The 17,745-nt window shown below is 42.6% G+C and overlaps 1 protein-coding gene and 1 pseudogene across 1 annotated transcript in view; both read right to left on the bottom strand.

The window, feature by feature from the left end:
* LOC127424574 (rho guanine nucleotide exchange factor 16-like) overlaps positions 1 to 10,862 on the bottom strand; it is a 31,615-nt pseudogene extending 20,753 nt beyond the window's left edge.
* A 4,760-nt stretch (positions 10,863 to 15,622) lies between these two features.
* espn (espin) overlaps positions 15,623 to 17,745 on the bottom strand; it is a 130,133-nt gene continuing 128,010 nt past the window's right edge. The window contains exon 14 of the mRNA XM_051670149.1: positions 15,623 to 17,155. Within this exon, the coding sequence (XP_051526109.1) occupies positions 17,008 to 17,155 (148 nt within the window). The 3' untranslated portion in view covers positions 15,623 to 17,007. The remainder of the gene's footprint in view (positions 17,156 to 17,745) is intronic.

Below are 17,745 nucleotides of genomic sequence, written 5' to 3'. Positions count from 1 at the left end.
TCATTGGTCCTGATGTTGCACCCATTGCAGGATGCCACTGACCACCGATTCAGACCCAAAAGCGCAATGTCAACGTCCTGTTCAAGCTGGCAACCTGCACCAAGTGCAGAGTAGTGGGAGAAACTCCATCTATGTGTATATGCTGTGTGCACAGCTATTAGAGAAAAATTGATGCCCCATTATATCAGGCTGCCAAATGCAGCGGAGGCCAATGAAATTGCGCACATAATTCCTTGCCGTGCCTTGTGCCACAGGTTTACGGTGCACTGGATGGCAAAGCAAATCCCCAATCTTCCCCCGATGGACGGCTACCGCATTTATATTAATCGCATAGGGTGGCAATCCCTTGTTCTCCAGGTACCTGTCGATGAAAGGTGCATGATACAAGACATTTATGTTGGCACTCCTGGAAGTGCCCATGACGCAGCTGTGTTTGCAGTCAGTTCTGTACAGGTAAGCCGAACCTAAATTCTGTCAATTCTGTCATGATTTTTGCTTAAATACCATTTTTCTCATCACAAAGATTTTCCAAACAAGTTGTTTTGAGATACTTGAAGTATCAACACAGAATTCATGTGCTTAAGTCAAGTCATTTTTATTTGTATAGCGCTTTTCACAACACACATCGTTTCAAAAGCAGCTTTACAGAAAATCATGCTTTAACAGAAAATGCAACTGTTATATCTATAAAGAGTCATCATTGTTTAATTGTAAAGTGTGTATAAAAAGAAATAATTAAATAGTTAAATAATAAAGTTAAAGTTAAGATTATGTCGACATCGATTTATCGATAATTTGCATTTCCATCAGTTATATTGGTAAACATTTTAATGCGCTAAACCTTTTTCAAGAAAAAAACAAAAAACAAAAAAAAGAACCTTGAATGGAAATGTAGTGACAGATGAAATAGATGGTCTCAAATGGACTAAACTCCACAAAATCTTTAAACAGGTCATGACATGTTGAATCAAATTTTCCTTGATATTTTGACATATTGGAGGTCATTTTACTACAAAAACACAGTAAGTTTCAGAACTCAAAACTTCTGTTTTTTGTTGAATTTTTTAAACCAAGCTGGCAAAACGACTCGTTCTCTACTTCCTCTACATTGTGATGTCACACTGTGGTAGACATGTGCATCTGACCCCCTCCACAACAACGCCTCCGCCTATTCTCCGGACACCACTCAGACATCCAGCCATTCAGTGACACTAATCTACTATAAACCTCATCACCACGACGAGCAGGGATGGGGCCAGAGCATATGACGTAGTTTTTGCAAGTCCACACACCTCTTTAATATTATCTCTAGTGATATAGTGATGTCTGGAGAATAGCATGGGATTTATAGACAATTGGAAGAGTTTTTGGGGTAGACCTGACCTGCTAAAGAGAGATGGACTGTAGATGTTCCGTGGAAATGAGGAGGCAGGTTGCTCTACGCACAGGTTGGTTTCTTTAATGACTACACTGCTCTCAACTTTACAATAATAAGTTATTCCCCCCCCCCATTTCTGGAGAGGAAGTCGGCGACAGCCATCTGCTCTCCCGGTCTGTAGACCACCTTGAACTTAAACAGCTGAAGAGCTAGATACCAATGGGTGATCCGCGCTTTGGTGTCTTTCACGCGGTGGAGCCATTGGAGCGGGGCGTGATCCGAACAGAGGGTGAAGGCCCGCCCCAACAGGTAGTATTGGAGAGTGAGGACCTCCCACTTGATGGCGAGACACTCCTTTTCCACGGTGCTGTACTTAGTTTCCCTCAACGAGAGCTTACGGCTAATGTATAGCACCGGGCGCTCCTCCCCCTCCACCACCTGCGAGAGTACGGCCCCCAGCCCCCTGTCTGAAGCATCTGTCTGTAAAACAAAAGGGAGAGAGAGAAATCAGGTGAATGTATAAGCAGCCCCCCACAAAGTGCGGCTTTAACTTGCGTGAACACCTGCTGACACTGCTCCGTCCACTGGACCGGGTCTGGAGCTCCCTTTTTAGTGAGATCAGTCAGCGGGCTGGTGACGTCCGAATAGTTAGGTACGAACTTTCTATAATAGCCAGCCAGCCCCAGGAACTGTCTCACCCCCTTTTTGGTCTTGGGCCTCGGGCAGGTCGCAATCGCTGCTGTCTTATCAATTTGGGGACGCACCTGCCTGTGGCCCAAGTGAAACCCCAGATACCGTACCTCCACCCGCCCAATCGCGCACTTCTTTGGGTTTGCTGCGAGTCCCGCTCGGCACAGCGATCTCAGAACCGCCCTCAGATGTTGCATGTGCCGCTGCCAATCATTGCTGTAAATGATGATGTCATCTAAATAGGCAGTGGCGTAAGCTGAATGTGGTCTGAGAATTCGGTCCATGAGACGCTGAAACGTAGCCGGGGCCCCAAACAAACTGAACGGAAGTGTCACAAACTGGTGTAATCCAAACGGTGTGGAGAAGGTGGTTTTTTCACGGGAAATTGGTGTCAAGGGGATCTGTAACCCTTCGTCAAATCCAATGTCGAATAAAATCGAGCAGTGCCCGACCGATCGAGCAACTCATCAACGCGAGGCATTGGATACACGTCAAATTTAGACACTGCGTTGACTTTCCTATAATCCACACAGAACCGTACATACCCATCGCTCTTTGGCACTAGAACAACTGGACTGGACCAATCACTGTGGGATTCTTCTATTACCCCCATATCGAGCATTGCATCCAATTCTTCCCGAACGATTTTATTTTTGTGTTCGAGTAATTGGTAGGGGCGGCTATGTACCACGACCCCCGGCTCGGTCTCGATGTGGTGGTGAATGAGGTTCGTACTACTCAGTAGAGGAGAGAACACATCCGCAAATTCCTGTTGCAACCTGGCAACCTCCGCGAGGTGGTCTCTGCAAGTGGGACAACTAACACAGGGGTGAACTGTTTATGTTTTGAATTCACCTCGGGTCCGAGCTCCACCTTCTCTGGAACTACCATAGCCAACGTCACCGGGACCACCTCCCTCCACAATTTCAGGAGGTTGAGGTGGTATATTTGACGTGTGCCCCCTCTATCGGTTCGCTTTACCTCATAATCGAGATCTCCCACTCGTCGTGTGACCTCAAAGGGCCCTTGCCACTTGCAGAGTAATTTAGAGCTCGATGTGGGAAGTAATACAAGCACTCTATCTCCCAGTGCAAATTCCCTTAGCTGAGTTCCCCTGTCATACAGTCAGCGCTGTTGTTCTTGAGCTTGGAGCAAATTCTCCTGTGTTAGTTGTCCCAAAGTGTGGCGTTTGGCTCTAAGATCAAGAACGTATTGAATTTCATTCTTACTATTTGAAGATCCCTCCTCCCAGGCCTCTCGTAATACATCAAGCACACCGCGTGGGCGTCGTCCATACAGCAGCTCAAATGGGGAGAAGCCAGTGGAGGCTTGCGGGACCTCTCGTACTGCGAATAACGGGGTCGAGCCATTTATCCCAATTTCTAGCATCGTCGTGCACGAACTTACGAATCATGTTTTTAAGGGTTTTATTAAATTGTTCCACCAGGCCATCTGTTTGAGGATGGTACACACTGGTGCAAATCGATTTAATGCTCAATAATTTGTACAGCTCGCGTAGTGTCCGTGACATAAACATTGTGCCTTAATCAGTGAGGATTTCTTTCAGAATCCCCACCCGGGAGATTATTTTGAAGAGTGCCTCCGCAACACTACGTGCTGAGATGTTGCGAAGCGGCACTGCTTCCGGATATCGCGTTGCATATTCCACTAGGACCAATACAAAGCGATGTCCGCATGCCAACTGTTCTACTGGCCCGATGAGGTCCATTCCAATTCTTTCAAAGGGGACCTCGATCAACAGAAGAGGGTGCAACGGCGCTTTTGGGGTGGCCGGTGGGTTAACCAGCTGACATTCGCGGCATGCCACACACCACCTGCGGACATCGCCGCCAATGCCCGGCCAATAGAAGCGGGCTATTAGACGGTTCAGTGTTTTCCTTTCTCCTAAGTGACCCACTATGGGATTACAATGAGCCGCCTGGAATACCATTTCCCGCCTGCTCCGTGGTATCAAAAGTTGGGTTGTATCTTCTCTAGTCTGAGCGTCCTGTGTCACTCTATACAACCGCTCATTTATAATTGCAAAATAGGGGTATGAAAGGGCGATGTCCGGCTGGAGTCGTTGACCATCAATGACTCTCACTTGGTCGAAGGCGTGTTTGAGGGTTTCATCTCACGACTGCTCCAAAGGGAAATCTCCCTCAGGGAATTCCCTGAAAAGGGGAGGGGCTGCAGCCTCTCCCCCTCTCTCGTCATTATGACGTGGAGCTGTCGAGGACGGCCCTGGCTCCGCCTCCCCTGCCAGAGCATTGTACATTGCACATCTCCCTAATTTAGTACAGGACCCATCCGCACAAATTCCCTTCAATGAATCTCTAAAGTCAGGCCAATCCATCCCCAAAATCAGTGGATGGGTGAGGCGGGAACTAACTGCGGCCTCCACTCTATGCTTTTCCCCCAGAATTTAATCGTCAGAGTCACCACAGGATACTTGTGAATATCCCCGTGCACACATTTCACCCTCACCGTTTTAGCTGTACCCAAAGCCTCGGGTTGAACCAAGCATTGGTGGATAGTGGTTTGATTGCAACTGGTGTCCAATGCTTGGTGAGTACCCCCCTTGACACTTACCGGTATCCGGTACACTCCAGCCCGGTCAGGGGCAGCCTGCGGGAGGTCGGAAACCCGCACCACCGTCCCCAGCTCCATCAGAGGGCACTGATCCCAGAAGTGGTCCGGGTCCCCGCACCTCCAGCAGGCTGGCCCAGGCGCTACCTGTGTCGGCGGGCGCCCCCACCTGAGAGGGAGTGCGGTGGGGCATCGGGGTAGGGGGAGGTGTCACCTCCCATGCCCGGGGAGTTGGTCTCGGTGGCTGAAGTCCTCCTCGTCTGCGTGGGGCAGGAACAGGCCCTGGGGAGAGAGCAGAACAAGAGGAGAGAGGGGAGGGGGATGAGACAGGGGAAAACACAGGGGGAGGGGAGAGAGAATAGGAGGGCTCTCCGCCATGTGGTCTTCCACAAGCCGGACGGCTTTCTCCAGCGACGCCGGGCAGTGGCACTGGACCCACTCCGCCGTCCCTCTTGGCAGTCGATGTATTAATTGCTCACAGTACCACCTGGTCGATGATCCCGTCGACGCCGCAGTCCCCCGCTAGCAGCCATCTTCGGCAAGTGTCACGGAACCATTGGGCGAAGACAAACGGGCGGTCGGAGTTCTCCAGCTTCAGGCTCCGGAAGAGTTGACGATTCTCTTCCGGACTCCGACCAACCCGTTGAAGATGGCTTTCTTCAGGTCACCATAAGCCAGGAGGCTCGTCACCGGCAGTTGTTGAGCCACGAGCTGGGCTTCCCCGGACAACAGCGGAATAAGTCGGGCCGCCCACTGGCCGAGTGGCCAGCCCCAGATCTCGGCGGTGTGCTTAAACAAGTGCAGGAACGCTTCGGGGTCGTCCGCCATCCCCATCTTCTGTAATGCAGGCGGAGGCAACAGGGTGTGGATGTACGGGGTTGCGGCTGGGGACGCCTCCTGGCTGAGGAGGCTCCGGATCGCCTGACGGTCCTCTGCTCGAGCGTGTAGGAGCTCCACAAACCGGCAATCTTGATCTTGCTGGAGCTCAAGCAGGGTTTGCTGGTGGTTCCGATGTAGGCCAGCGAGGGCTTGGAGGATCTCAGCCAACTGGGAGGACTCTACGGGGCGACTTCCGTCCATCTTCAAGCAAAATTTATCCCGGGTTTCGGCACCAGTGTAGATGTTCCGTGGAAATGAGGAGGCGGGAGGCAGGTTGCTCTACTCACAGGTTGGTTCCTTTAATGACCACACTGCTCTCAACTTTACAATAATAAGTTCTTCTGTGATAGAATTTATAATAACTAAACTTAACTATAATAAACTCTTAGCTTCACAATCATAACTCTGGGGACCCAGTCTCTCTCTCCGGAGAGACGCTTGACCACGCCCCCGCTGCCACATGGACTTCATCCCTCCAGGGAAGGTGCCACTCTCCTCTCTAGTAATTTGGCTCATTGTCTTAATAATGATAGTATTTGACTAACTGGAGCCCAGGTCAGGAAGCAGACAAACTGGTTAATCCGAACATCTGCAAGCTGTCTTGAGACGTCACACAGGTCACATAAACTATATCACCTAGATATCATATAGAGACTGTGTCTGTTCCCAGAATCATTTAGAAAAATCATTTAGAAAAAAAATGTATTACCTAAAACTTGAAGAAAAAAAAAATATTGAAGATAAACATCATATAAAGGTAGGGCAACTAAACATTAGATCTCTTTCTACCAAAGCACTCGTTGTAAATTAAATTATTACAGATTATAGTTGGAAATACAGTTTGACTGAAACCTGGCTTAAACTTGATGAATATATTAGTTTAAATGAATCAACTCCCCCAGGTTATTGTTAAAATACATCTCTCATCTGAAGGGTCGAGGAGGAGGTATTGCTACAATTTATAAAGAAGTTTTTGGTGTTACTCAGAGGACAGGATATAAGTTTAAGTCTTTTGAACTAATAATGCTTAATGTAATGCCATCAGATATAAATAAAAAATCACTGTCGTCTTTTGCCCTTGCTACAGCGTATAGATCAACCGGGCCTTATTCTGGTTTCCTTGATGAATTTGCAAATTTTCTCTCTGATCTAGTAGTTAATGTAGATAGAGCTTTAATTGTTGGTGACTTCAGCATTCACATAGATAATGACACATAGGGATTAGCATTTATTGATATTCTCAACTCTCTTGGAGTCAGACAAAATGTGACAGGACCAACTCATCATCATAATCATATGCTAGATCTAATTCTGTCATATGGAGTTGATGTTGATACTATAGAAATTTTACCGCAGTGATGACATCTCATATCATTACCTTGTCTCTTGTTTGTTGCGATCAGCTAATGTCACTCAATCTACAACACGCTATCATTCAGGTAGAACTATTCTTTCAACCACTAAAGTTAGCTTAACTAATAATCTTCCAGAATTGTCTCACATACTCGGTAAGCCAAAAAGCCTAGAAGAACTTAATGAAATAACAGAAAATATAAATACAGTCTTCTCCAGATCTCTTGATAGTGTCGCCCCCCTTCGATAAAAGAAAATTAAAGAAAAAAGCCTTGCACCGTGGTACAATGATCACACTCATGCACTCAAGAGAGCAGCTCAGAAAATGGAGCGCAAGTGGAAGAATACAAAATTAGAGGTATTTGACAAGATAGATCATGACATTCTCTTGAATAGGCCGTATAATTATGTTGGCATTAATAGACTTGCATTAGCATGGTTTAGGTCCTATTTATCAGACCGCTAACACTTTGCATGTGTAAACGAGGAATTGTCAAATCAAACAAAAGTATGGAGTGCCACAGGGATCAGTTTTAGGACCTCTGCTTTTCTCCTTATACAAGCTTCCCCTGGGAGATATTATCAGGAATTATGGAATAAGTTTCCACTGTTATGCCGATGATACCCAACATTATATTTCTTCTAAACCCAACGAAAATTCTCCAAATTAGCAGAGTGTATCAATGAAATCAAAGATTGGATGGCCAGAAATTTCCTTCTACTCAATTCCGACAAAACAGAGGTACTAATGATTGGAACAAAAACCTCTAAAAATAAGCCGCTAAAATATAATTTGACTCTCGATGGATGTACTGTTACGTCGTCTTCTTCTGCAAAGAACTTAGGTGTTATAACTGATACCAATCTGTCCTTTGAAAATAAAATGTCCAGTGTTTGTAGAACAGCATTCTTCCACCTGAGAAATATTGCAAAATTATGACACATGCTCTCCGTTGCTGATGCTGTTAATTCATGTGTTCATGACCTCAAGACTAGATTACTGTAATGCATCACTGGGAGGATGTCCAGCAAGTTCAATAAATAAACTTCAATTGGTTAACAATGCAGCTGCCAGAGTGCTGACTAGAACCAAGAAATATGATCATATTAGCCCAATTTTATCATTGTTACATTGGCTACCTGTTAAATTTCATATCTGTTAACTACATACAAAACTTTGAATGGTCTAGCTCCACAGTACTTCAGTGACCTTCTGACATGCTACATTACGTCACGTACATTACGATCACAAAATTCTGGCTTGCTAATAATTCCAAGAATATCAAAATCCACAAAAGGAGGTAAATCCTTTTCCTATTTGGCTCCTAAACTATGGAATAGTCTCCTAACAGTTTTCGGGATGTAGACACACTCACTCAGTTTAAGTCTAGACTAAAGACTCATCTATTTAGCCAGGCATACACCTAATTTATCCATCAACTCACAAATAGGCTGCTTTAGTTAGGTCTGCTGGAATTATTCTATTTGTTTCCATGTCTCAACCTTGGGATTCATATCCCGAGGTTACCAGAGCCTGCCAGATCTAACTCCGTTCCTGCTTGGTGTCGGACTCCAATGTTACGTGTCGCTGAGAGATGACGACAAACTACAGCCGGTGCTAGCAAGACATCTGTTCAGTTTTTTACTTCAGAGGATGAACTGATGCCAACTCCAACTGTAAGACATCGAATAATTCATTTGCCACTGCCTGAACCTTGGACTTAGAATGGACCCAACCAAACCTCACCGAAATGCTCTGCAGGTTAAACTGCGATGCACCTCATCATTTATCCCTGCCTGAATCACCTTTGTCTATTGATGGACTACACTCTTGAAATGGAATACATAGACTATCATTTAATTGCCAACAAAAGCCTTCATCAGCCAACTAACAAAGGACAATGCATCTATGTGAACTTCTGCAGTTAATCCAGGATGGACTTCAAAGACATTAGTCATTAATCTTAAAGTTCATAAAATATTTTATTTTTATTTTTAAAACACTGGACCTTAAACCTTAACTCTTTTTAATTTACAAATTTTAAACCATGACTTGCACTGCACACAATTATCTAATATTGGCATTATATTCATGCTGTTTAGCCAGAGGGAAACTGGCCCCCACAGTGAGCCTGGTTTCTCCCAAGGTTATTTTTCTCCATTAACCAATCTTATGGAGTTTTGTGCTTCTTGCCAGTCGCCTTCAGCTTGCTCACAGAGGTTCTAAATACAATTATTATTTAATTCTATACACATTTTACAATCATATTTTATCAAACTACACAAGGATCGCTGTAAGACATTATATTAGTTTTTTTTTTTTATGCATGATTTCCTGTAAAGCTGCTTTGAATCTATGTGTGTTGTGAAAAGTGCTATACAAATAAAAATGACTTGACTTGACTTCCGAAGCCCCGACCCATGTACATAAGTATTCACAGCCTTTGCTCAATACTTTGTTGAAGCACCTATGGCACCAATTACAGCCTCAAGTCTTTTTGAGTATGATGCTACAAGCTTGGCACACCCATTTTTGGGCAGTTTTTCCCATTCTTCTTTGCAGGACCTCTCAAGCTCCATCAGGTTGGATGGGGCGCGTCGGTGCACAGCCATTTTCAGATCTCTCCAGAGATGTTCAATTGGGTTCAAGTCTGGGCTCTGGCTGGGCCACTCAAGGACAGAGTTGTCCCGTAGCCACTCCATGTTATCTTGGCTGTGTGCTTAGGGTCGTTGTCCTGTTGAAAGATGAACCTTCGCCCCAGTCTGAGGTCCAGAGCGCTCTGGAGCAGGTTTTCATCAAGGATGTCTCTGTACATTGCTGCATTCATCTTTCCCTCGATCCTGACTAGTCTCCCAGTTCCTGCTGCTGAAAAACATCCCCACAGCATGATGCTGCCACCACCATGCTTCACTGTAGGAATGGTACTGGCCAGGTGATGAGCGGTGCCTGGTTTCCTCCAGACATGACGCTTGCCATTCAGGCCAAAGAGTTCAATCTTTGTTTCTCATGGCCTGAGAGTCCTTCAGGTGCCTTTTGGCAAACTCCAGGTGGGCTGTCATGTGCCTTTTACTGAGGAGTGGCTTCCGTCTGGCAACTCTACCACACAGGCCTGATTGGTGGAGTGCTGCAGAGATGATTGTTCTTCTGGAAGGTTCTCCTCTCTCCACAGAGAAACGCTAGAGCTCTGTCAGAGTGACCATCGGGTTCTTGGTCACCTCCCTGACTAAGGCCCTTCTCCCCCGATTGCTCAGTGTGGCCGGGCGGCCAGCTCTAGGAAGAGTCCTGGTGGTTCCAAACTTCTTCCATTTACGGATGATGGAGGCCATTGTGCTCATTGGGACCTTCAATGCTGCAGAAATGTTTCTGTACCCTTCCCCAGATCTGTGCCTCGATACAATCCTGTCTCAGAGGTCTACAGACAATTCCTTGGACTTCATGGCTTGGTTTGTGCTCTGACATGCACTGTTAACTGTGGGACCTTATATAGACAGGTGTGTGCCTTTCCAAATCATGTCCAATCAACTGAATTTACCACAGGTGGACTCCAGTCAAGTTGTAGAAACATCTCAAGGATGATCAGTGGAAACAGGATGCACCTGAGCTCAATTTTGAGTGTCATGGCAAAGGCTGTGGGTGGGCTCCATCACTGTCATAGTCCTCCCAGGAGATATCTGACACCTGCAGGGTGACAGGCAGAGTCACTACAGTGGTGTGGTGGCGGTTTTTCAGGCGGCTGGTCACCGCCAGTTTCTAGGGTATTAGCTGCTGCGTTCTCAGTTTATGAGTTGCTTCGCTCTGAGTGCTGAGAACAACAGTTCTCCTTTCATCCTCAGGTGATTCCACTCTGGACAGGTCGATGCTCGAAGCTGGACATCCCGACGGCTGGTCCAGCTGAAGCGCGGAGCAGAAATGGCTCTCCAGAAGCAGGAGAGATTGGTCAATCATAGAGCTGTCAGACCTTCTGTGAGACATGGAACCTGGTTTCTGGTTTGGCTGGTTGAAGGTGTTTGTCACTTGAGGGTCATCTGCCTGGTGTTACCAGCAGACCGCTGTACCTAACCTATATGTTACAACTGAGACGGGTGGAGTGACAGCATGTTTAGAGTGTTTAATCATGAACTGTAAGGCTTTTTCACAAACCTTCGTTTACTAGAGCTAATTTGATCAAATGAAAGATTTAAAGGTGGAAGCTTGGCATTTTGGAAGGTTTCTGCTAACAGTGATCACTAGAATCAAGGGATGGATGTGAACCAAGTGTTTGCCACATTTACTATGTCTGTTAAGAACTACTCTCAAGCCTTAGAATTTTTTCCTCTCAAAACAAAGTACTCTGATTATGACACCACCACACCATGTTAAAGGAATAGTTCACCCAAAACTGAAAATTTTCATCATTTACTCACCATGTCATGTGTATGACTTTGTTTTCTGCAGAACACAAAGATTTTTAGAAGAATATTTCAGCTCTATTGGTCCATACAGAGCAAGTGAATCGTGGCCAGAACTCAGAAGGTCCAAAAAGAGCATAAAATAGCATGACGGTAATTCATATAACTCCAGTGGTTATGATAGGTGTAGCTGAAAAACAGATCAATATTTAAGTCATTTTCTTCTATAAATCTCCACCTTTGAGCAGCCCCAACAGGTAGGTGGCTGAATGTGAAAGTCACTTCCACACCAGAATTTAAGTGAAAGCATAGATTTAAAGTAAAAAAGAATTTAAATCTTGATCTGTTTCTCGCCCATACCTATCATATCTGTTCTAAAGACATGGATTAAACCACTGGCGTCTTATGGATTACATTTATACTGACTTTATGTGATTTTTGGAGCTTCAAAGTTCTGGTCACCATTCACTTGCATTGTAAGGACCTACAGATCTGTGATATTCTTCTAAAAATCTTTGTGTTCTGCAGAAGAAATAAAGTCATACACATCTGGGATGGCATGAGGGTGAGTAAATGATGAGAGAATTTTCATTTTTGGGTGAACTATCCCTGTAATGCTCTTGAGTTGAATCTCACGAAAACATGTCAAGGTCATATTTCACCCCGAAATTAAAAATGTATTAAAATTATCATGATGTATGGTCTTGGGTAGCTTAAATGTCATGAAAATAATATCACAATGCAACAATCTTAATGTTCCTAAAATAGGCCCCACAATATAATTTATACCTTATAAGCATAAAAACGATATATTTTAATTGTATTGCTAAATATTTTCCACCAAGCTCCAGCCATTTTTAATCCATTTTGAAGTGTTAAAGTTTTCCAACATCATTAAAACATGACATTTCCACCATCATCACTACAGTTTAATTGTCCTGGAAGCTTGTCTGAGATCTGTGTAGAATGTCCCTTGATCTGCATTCCTGGAAATGGCCACAGACACAGGTGTACTAAATCACGTGAAACACTTAAACCTCACACAAGTCGTGTATACTTAACATAATTACTACAACAACAAAAAGAAAGGGGAGTTTCTTTGGAAGTCATGTTGGTTTGTCAAAACAACAGCGTCATACATAAATTCCGAAGTGACTTACCAGCTTTTATCATATGAACTTTATTTTGAGAGGGTCCAGATGTCACATTTGAGTGCACTGATGTTGAACATCTTAGTTTTTAAGCAGAACTTCAACACCTGCACCTCCACATCGTCTGTCTGTACATTCATATTCACACAATTTAGCGCAATACGTCACTCAAGGTGAGCTGAGCCACGCCCACCGATGACTGCGCTTATATTTCCTCATGTATTGCACATTTTTTAAATCTCGCAAGAGGTTGTATTTCTTAACATGCGCAAGAGATTCATTACTGTATGTGTGACAGGACAAAAGAAAGGAACGTGTTTTATTCGCGTTTATTTCCCCTTTAATCTAATTATCCATTACCTCAGGCATTCTAAAAGTAATTTGGCGCCATCAAGTGATGGAGCAAGCTCCTCCCCCTAGATACTGTTGCAGCTCGGCTAAACTTTTCTGCCGTTTATTCTTTAACGCCTGTTCAAATATAATAGATATGATAGAAATATTTCTAAGTATACACTTAAGAACTCCATTAATATCCTACATTTAAGTTTAAATGTCATATTTTAGAAAACTATAATAAACAATACATATAAAATTTACCTGCTAACGCATACCTGTCAGCAAATCAGTTAGGCCTACTTGGCATACGTCATGAAGTTTAATTAATTTCCATGAGCTGAACATTGCTTTTGTTCTGCCTGCCCTACCAGAGACAGTTTAGCAGAAAACGACCACTTGTATTAAAATAACTGGGAGAAATAGAGTGCCGCAGGGATGACGTATTTTTGTAGGCCAACCCGGAAGTTAGTATCACCTTGGTTCCCTTGACAAAAAGCCAATAGGATTTTTCCATTGACTTTTGGATAATTGCAGAAAATAAGATCTGTGACCAACAAAAGTTTATGATTCTTAAGCGTTTTGTTCATCGTGATAATCTTCACAAATGAACACAACTTTTATTAATTTTGAAGGCTAAATGCAATCACCAGAAGTAAAAAGCTAAAGTTAGGCTATAAAGAACTACACCACAGTCTCATGACTTCAACGTCACTACCACTAAGCTTCCAACAACTCTTTCAATCTTTTTTTAAAAACATGTGCCCTGATAAGGATCCTGTGATATTTTTGTGGTATTGTGGATAAATCTGCCCCACACCTTTTTTTGGAATTTTGAGAAAATTAGGCTTGTTTATACGTGCATCTCTTTTGGATAGTTTTTCATTGTGGCATAAAGATGTTTTATTTGACTTCTACAGTTTTGATAAAAGTTTAAAGAATAAGTATTTTTGATAAATGTGCCTGCAGGAACTCTAAAGCTTTATTTATTTATTTTACCCTTTTTCTCCCAATTTGGAATGCCCAATTCCCACTACTTAGTAGGTCCTCGTGGTGGTGCGGTTACTCACCTCAATCCGGGTGGCGGAGGACGAGTCTCAGTTGCCTCCGCTTCTGAGACAGTTAATCCGTGCATCTTATCACGTGGCTCGTTGTGCATGACACGTGGAGACTCAAAGCATGTGGAGGCTCATTCTACTCTCCGCGATCCACGCACAACTTACCACGCGCCCCATTGAGAGAACCCCTAATCGTGACCACGTGGAGTTTGCCCCATGTGACTCTACCTTCTCTAGCAACCGGGTCAATTTGGTTGCTTAGGAGACCTGGCTGGAGTCACTCAGCACACCCTGGATTTGAACTTGTGACTCCAAGGGTGGTAGGGGTGTAACGGTTCTTGGTAAAAAACCGAACCACACTGTTCACCACCCATGGTTCGGGAAGCATTGGCACCGTGGTCGGTTCACCTCACGTTTAATGATGCAACTGGAGCACAAGTTTTGGTCAAGAAAACAAAGCGTCAAACATACATGCACAGTCACAGCCTCCGCTAATGCACCTGAATGGATCTGTAAATGGATATGCTCCACCTGTGTTTCACGTGGTTTATAGTAACCATGACTGCTGTCACCATTGTTTTCTGAGCAGAAATCATAGTTTTGATACAATTAACCATGGTTTTATAACAGTAATACTGTAGTTTCTATATAGTAACCATAATTTTACTATAAATTGTAACAATGACAGTAACCATGTTTATATTGTGGTTACTATGAAAATCGAATCGTTACACCCCTAGTAGTCAGCGTCAATACTCGCTGAGCTACCCAGACCCCGGAACTCTAAAGTTTTAAAATACATCTCATTGTGTAATATACAATGTTTTTGCATTCTTATAATGTATGTTTGAATGATTGTGTACTGTGTATACCTGGCCTGTTTCTAATAAAACATTTTTGATTTAGAGCGCTTTCCTCTCCTACAAAAGCATTTTCTATTAGCATGACCTGATCTAGCTAGTGATCATGGCTGTGTCCATTTCCAGTCTCACGTCCTTTTTTAAAGATAACCGAAAAAGTATAGATTGGGGCGAGAACCAGTCTGGACATGTAGAAAAAAAAACAAAACAACATTGCCTAGCTACAGAAGAACTTAGACAAAATTGAAAAAATTAAATATGAAATGGTTTTTATAGAATTTATATAATTTATAGCACTACAATTTGAAGGGGTGGGGTTGTACTTGCTTGTTTTTAGTATTGGGGGTTAACCTCCCCCATCCCCCCTGGAATCTACGCCTCTATGCAGATGCAAGATGCAAGAAAGTAAATTATGTCAGACACTATTTAGCCGGAGACGGCACACTTGTATTAAAATGAATGGGAGAAAGGGAACGCCCAATGGTGAATGTGGCATATGAAGTCAATGAGCCAATCATCTTTTAGACATCACCTGCAAATCAACTTGAGAACGTACATGCGCATTAGCTGGACCAGTGTGAAAAACTTCTTTTTTTTTAGTGATCTGAGCTAAAGAAACAATTTATGAAACCATTGTTGTAAGTTTTTACTTCTGATTTGAAACATGTTCTTTTATCGTAATCGTGACCAACCCTTTTGGAGAATTCGGTCTTTCCACATTCAAGTGGATATCCTGCTGACAACGATACTAATAATTTAATATTGATACAATTAATATTTATTAGGCGAGTCTTCAGCTCGAACAAATGCGTCGTTCAGGCACGTCATGTAACAATTAATTAATATTTGAACCTTTAACAAAATTCAAATCATAAATTTGCTTAATGTACAGTATTGCAAGTTATTTGTGTAGAGTATAAGAAGTATTCCACCAACACAATATGTTGTTTAAACTTTTATTAAATTATTTTGCCATTGAGAAAATTAAAGTGTATAATTAAAGACCGCCTATACAAGCCAGGCTGAAACCAGAAAAAAAAAAAAAACATGTAAGTGACCATCATATAACATAATAGGGGAGTAAGGGGTTATCAGTGCTACTATGGAGTCTTTATTAATAGAAAATGGCAATGACATTCACATCTTTGTTTTCAACATCATTATGGCATATGAATGTTTCCAAACCGAAGAAGAACCATCCATCTCTCTTATACTTACGTTATTTTTACAGTTGTACAGAAAAAAAAAAAAAAAAAAAAAAAACAATCACAATACATAAATTCTACCCATCGCATAGGGAATGACACAAGACAGACGAATTACATGTATATGCATGTGACTGTGCACACATACATAAACTCTCTCACACATGCACATTCATACAGATCCAAATCCGGCACTTTTCTGAGGTCTAGTTACTCTAAATATATTAACAAAATAGCACACACTCTACAATTGCCAAGCAGAGAAAGAATTCTTAAAAATAGTGATGTATTTTTATCCCAAAATATCTGTGAACAGCTTCATTTCTGGGATCACAGCATGGTTGAATACAATGACATCATCTCATGACACGTTAAGAAACTATTTCCTCTGCCATGTCCTGTAGATTAGACTAGAACATAAGATACAATATTTAATATTTAGTTGAATATTTGAGACATTGGCTTCTGTTATCCTATTATGACTGGGGGAAAAAATCAGCAATTATTATTATTATTATTATTATTTTCTTTTCCAGGCAGCTGATAGGAGCAGCCCACCCTTGTGGCTCATTATGACATACCTGATTCTGATTATTACGATTTTTAAGAGACTTGTGATTTTGAAATATGTTTGGCTCATTAAAAATATCAATTATCTGAAAAAGTTGGAGAAAAGAACATTGTTTTTACACATTGTGTGTGTGTAGTGGGGTCCAATTGAGGTACCAAGAAAAAGCAAAGAGTAAATGTTGTTTAATTGACAGAAATTCTCTATCTAGATATAAAAATACTACAGTATTTAGACACATCTGGTGGGACGTGTTACAACTATTTTCTGCAAAATAACTTACAGACGTATTGTTATGAGGAACGCTAACGTATCATAGGAATATGACCCAACAACAACCTTTTTCATTCAATTAACTGTTCTGTTCATCAGAGCTCTGAAGAAGTGGTAGTGATTATGATGATGATGATGATGATGATGATGGTCAAGCAACCTGAAAGCTGCCTAGTGACCCGTGTAAAGGTTCTGGCAGATTGTGAACGTGAAGTATCCTACATCTGTACGTCAGCAGAGAGTTGCGCACATGTGAATGAGAATGACTGGGAGAGTGAACTCTACTGTTTCGCTATGTCGCCTTTCTTTAAAATGATCTGCCGTTGCCACGGTGCCAGCTTGGTTTCATCGTAGCCTAGCGTTCGTAGTCGCTCCAGTTCCGACTTCTCCTCGTTCTCCTTCTCCATTCGCCGCCGCTCCTCCTCTTTTCTGCAAGAGTGAGAAAATGTCTTTCATAAGTCTTTCAATCAGAAATCATGACTAAATTGTCTTTAATATGTATCTAATAATACGTAAAAAAGAAAAGATTCTGTCATAATTTATTTACCCTCATGTCGTTCCAAACTGCCACTGGTGCTCTCAAGCCTCAGAAAGGCTTGAGAGCATAAGCACAACAAAAGTATCATTGTGTGCTATATTCCAAGTCTTCTAAAGTCCTTATTGAAATGTTTTGACTGAAAATAATGATTCATTCATGGATCGGTTATTACTACTACTCTCATAAGTACACCAGTGATTATCACAAAACCTGTCAAGAAAATGTCCTGGTCATTTTTAACCATAAAATGAAATTATACAAAGAAAATAGAGAATACATTTAGGACCATTAAGATCTTTTGCATTGTGACTTTTTGTATCTTCAGGACACTTTAACACATTTTACCCTCCAGTTCTCATAACCGTAACACATCCGGGCATGTTTACTTATTACTTAAATTTTGGACTGTGTCTTGCACAAAGCTATTATATGACTTCAGAAGACTTGGAATACAGCACACAGGTTTGGAACGGTGAGGGTG

Source organism: Myxocyprinus asiaticus, chromosome 33, assembly GCF_019703515.2.
Source record: "Myxocyprinus asiaticus isolate MX2 ecotype Aquarium Trade chromosome 33, UBuf_Myxa_2, whole genome shotgun sequence".
NCBI lineage: Eukaryota > Metazoa > Chordata > Actinopteri > Cypriniformes > Catostomidae > Myxocyprinus > Myxocyprinus asiaticus.
This window is presented reverse-complemented; position numbering and strand designations above follow the sequence as displayed.